Source organism: Aphelocoma coerulescens, chromosome 26 (genome assembly GCF_041296385.1).
Source record: "Aphelocoma coerulescens isolate FSJ_1873_10779 chromosome 26, UR_Acoe_1.0, whole genome shotgun sequence".
Classification (NCBI taxonomy): domain Eukaryota; kingdom Metazoa; phylum Chordata; class Aves; order Passeriformes; family Corvidae; genus Aphelocoma; species Aphelocoma coerulescens.
Window position 1 is genome coordinate 3,296,613 of NC_091039.1, and position 3,759 is coordinate 3,300,371.

Genomic DNA, 3,759 nt, shown 5'->3' on the forward strand with positions numbered 1-3,759 from the left:
AGAATGTTTAACTTGAGGAGGCGAAATGTTTCCTAGGAGAAATTCCTTGGAAAGCGTTTGTACCTTTCCTATTGGAGGAGCCCCCGTGAATTCCAATGTTTCTCTACAGAAATGCAAATGAAGGGAGTGGGAGAAGTTACCTCGCTTGGCTTTGGAAACGAAGCACCAGGCCCGGCTCTCCCAGGCGGAGCAAAGAGAAGGAAGGAAGGGTTTTTACAGGTCATTTATTATTGATCTCTCCAACAAATGAGCCCCCCCACACACAGCCGGTAGCATCTGCTGTAACAGGGGCTGGGGGAGTGCCCACGGTTCATCCTCAGCAGCACAAGGGCTAAAATGTGAGCTGGAGCCCCGGAGAGCTGCCCAGGAGCCGTGAGAGGGGAGGGAGAGCCTTCATCCCAGGTGTGGAGCTCCAAAGGGAGGGTGGTGTGCAGGGAGGAGGAGCCGGGAGCAGAGCTGGTCCCCGAGGCTCAGGACAGCAGCTTGTGCACTGCTACGGTGATGCTGTCGTGCTTCTGGATCATGATGTTCCTGGAACAAGGAAAACGTGCTGAGGGAGCTCAGCTGTGCCAGGAGGAGCTGGCAGGGAAGTGGGAAGTGGGCAGGGGAATCACCGAGCCGCTGCAGCCCCCGGCTCCATCCCAGACCTCGGCTGCTCCACATCCCCACTCCCTGAGCAGCGTCCCTGCTCACAGCCTTTGGTACCCACAGGGATCCCGGGAGAGCTACCGAGCTGCAGTGACCACCCCCCCTCGAAAGGTTTCCCACTGCTTTTACCTCTCCTGCCTCTTAAAATCCCATTGATCCAACGAATCTGCCTATGGCCGTGCCTGCCTCCCCTCACAGCTTCACTGACACGGGGCTTCCTCCACAGCTGCCCCTGCAGCTCCAGAGGAGGAGCTGCTCCAGGGATCTGGCTCCGGGAGGCTCCCAGGGCTGGGGGAAAGGCAAAGGCGGGGGGACAGCGGCAGCTCCAGGCTGGGAACTCACCCGTTGTCCGACTCCAGGCACACCACGGGCGTGTCGGTGGGGTCGGAGGTGAGCTTGGCTGCCTGCTGGGCCAGCACCGAGATGATGCCAGCGTGCTCGTCCGACAGGGTCCCTCTGCCTGGACAGGGGGGAGACGATGGGCAAAGCCCGGTGTGCCAGGGCAGTGCTTGAGGAGAGGCCATTTGCCTCCCCAGGCCAAGGGCGGGGTTCATCCTGCCCCGGCCCATTCCCCTCCCTGGGGGCTGATGCAGTGTCTCCCCAAATGGTCCCTCTCAAACCACCAAAAATCCTGAATTAAAGCTTCGGGAAGAGCCGGCTCCGGGTTCCTCCGAGGCACAGGCAGCTGGTGGCCCCTGGGGACAGCAGGGCAGGGCCCGGTGTGCTCAGAGCGGCGTCGATGCAGGACAAGGCCGGGTACCCCAGATGGGGAGGGGTCTGGTAGGGCCGGGCCTGGTGCCCCCCTGGGAGCCCTTAGAGGGGACGGGCAGGTCCCGGGTAGGGCTTGGTGTCCCCTAACCTGGTGCCCCCCACCCCTGGGAGCCCTTAAAGGGGCCGGGCAGGGCTTGGTGTCCCCTAACCCGGTGCCCCCACCCTCAGAAGCCCTCACAGGAGATGGGCAGGGCCTGGAGCCCCCAGCCCCGGGCGCCTTTGGAGGGGATGGGCAGGCCCCGGTGTGCCCCAGCCCCGGGAGTCCTCCTTGGGGCAGTGCCCGGTGCTTCCCAGCCCCGGCAGCCCTCAGCGGGCCCGGCCAGGCCCCGGTGCCCTCCCCCGGCCCCGGTGCCCTCCCGCGGCGGCGCTCGCTCACTCACAGCCCAGGTTGAGCCCCTGCGAGTCGGTGCACAGGACGCCCACCACGGCCGGGCTCTTCATGCTGGGGGGAGACAGCGGCGGTCACAGCCGGGACGCCCGGGTCGGGCCGGCCCAGGCCCAGCTCCCCTCACCCCCCGTGTCCGCCAGTGTCCCCCGGTGTCCCCCCGTGCCCCCCGGCCCGTACGTGTCCCCCGGTGTCCCCCCGTGCCCCCCGGCCCGTACGTGTCCCCCCGTGTCCCCCAGTGTCCCCCCGTGCCCCCCGGCCCGTACGTGTCCCCCCGTGTCCCCCGGTGTCCCCCCGTGCCCCCCGGCCCGTACGTGTCCCCCCGTGTCCCCCGGTGTCCCCCCGTGTCCCCCGGCCCGTACGTGTCCCCCCGTGTCCCCCCGTGTCCCCCGGTGTCCCCCCGTGTCCCCCGGCCCGTACGTGTCCCCCAGTGTCCCCCCGTGTCCCCCGGTGTCCCCCCGTGCCCCCCGGCCCGTACGTGTCCTCCAGGTGCTGCTCCAGCGTCCCCTCCATCGCCAGCGCCGCCACTTCCGCCCCGCGCCTGGCAGCGGCGGCACCACGTGACCTCGCGACGGCGGCTCCGCAGGGCCAAAAGCGCTCGGGGCGCGCTCGGCTCCGTGGGGGTGCCCCGGACACCCCAAAATCCGCCGGTCCCGGGTCCCTCCCGGGCCCCTCCCGGGCCCCGCTGTGCGGCTGCCGCCGTCCCCTCACGCAGGCCCCGTTCCCGGATTCGGGGGGACCCGCAGGAAACCCGCAGCTCCAAACCAGCCCGCCCCGCCTGTTTTCCCGCAGAGCACGCGGCACAGTTGCGATATTTGGGGTTTTTTTCCTTTATTTTCTCCACTTTATCCTCCTGAACGTGGCACAGTTGTGTCCCCTCCCTCCACGCAGCACCGCCCGGGATTTGTAGAGCCGAGGGGAACTCAAGTGAGGTTTTAACGATGCTCCTACACCCCCTCCCCGGCCAGAGCATCCTCTCGCGGCTGGACCACGGCGGGGGATGCAGGTTTGGGGATGCAGGGACACGAGGATACGGCCGGGGTCAGCACCCCCATCCTCTCCCCATGGGGCACAGAGCTGTTAAAAGTGACTCTCAGACCGGTTTTCCATTGAGGACCCCCCCAAAAACCGCGTCGTGCCGGCAGCGGGCGGTGGGAGGTGATTTATGGGGCAGCCCCGGGAGCCCGCGGCACTAAAATGAGGCAAAAATACAAATACAAATACAAATACAAATACAAACACAAACACAAATACAAATACAAATACAAACACAAATACAAATATAAACAAAAATATAAACACAAATACAAAAACATAAATACAAATACACAAATACAAACACAAATACAAACACAAACACAAACATAAATACAAACACAAATACAAATACAAATACAAATATAAATACTAATACCAATACCCCTCTGGAGTCAGGGGCTGCCTCCCCTCTGTCCTGTCAGCCCCTTGGCAAGGAAACCTCCCGAACACAACCACTCCCGAGCCATTCCCGGCTGTGGGATTTCTGCCAGGAGAGATTTTGGATTAATTCATTCAAGCCCAGGTCGGGGAGACTTCAGTGGTGCAGCTCTGCATGGAAACCTGGGCTGGGCTGAGGGCGGGGAGTGCTGGGGCTGGTTTTGACTCATTCGATTGGCAATTCAGCACCAGACTGGTTCTCAAAAAAACCCCAAACAGCAACAGCAAAAAACCAAAACAACACCAAAAAAAAACCAAAAAACCAAACCAAACCAAAAAATACCCAAGAAACACCAAAAAAACCCCAACAGAACAAACCAACCAGCCAACCAACCCCCCAAAAAACCAGTAACAACAACAAAAACCCAACCAAACAAATAAAACCACCACAAGAGCCCCATCAAACCCGTATTTCAATGCCAAACCATCACCTCGGACCACACTTCCCAGACAGGGCTGCTCCTGATCCCAGGTTTGTC

The 3,759-nt window shown here is 62.1% G+C and overlaps 1 protein-coding gene across 1 annotated transcript; it reads right to left on the bottom strand.

Annotated features, from left to right (window-relative positions):
* Positions 1-208: 208 nt before the first annotated feature.
* LAMTOR5 (late endosomal/lysosomal adaptor, MAPK and MTOR activator 5) lies at positions 209-2,369 on the bottom strand. Its single transcript, XM_068995702.1, has 4 exons — positions 2,283-2,369; positions 1,800-1,861; positions 991-1,108; positions 209-531 (listed from the first exon to the last, which is right to left on the bottom strand). Exons 1-4 carry the CDS (start codon positions 2,315-2,317, stop codon positions 471-473), a joined length of 276 nt encoding a protein of 91 aa, XP_068851803.1. The 5' UTR covers positions 2,318-2,369; the 3' UTR covers positions 209-470.
* Between the last annotated feature and the right edge of the window lie 1,390 nt (positions 2,370-3,759).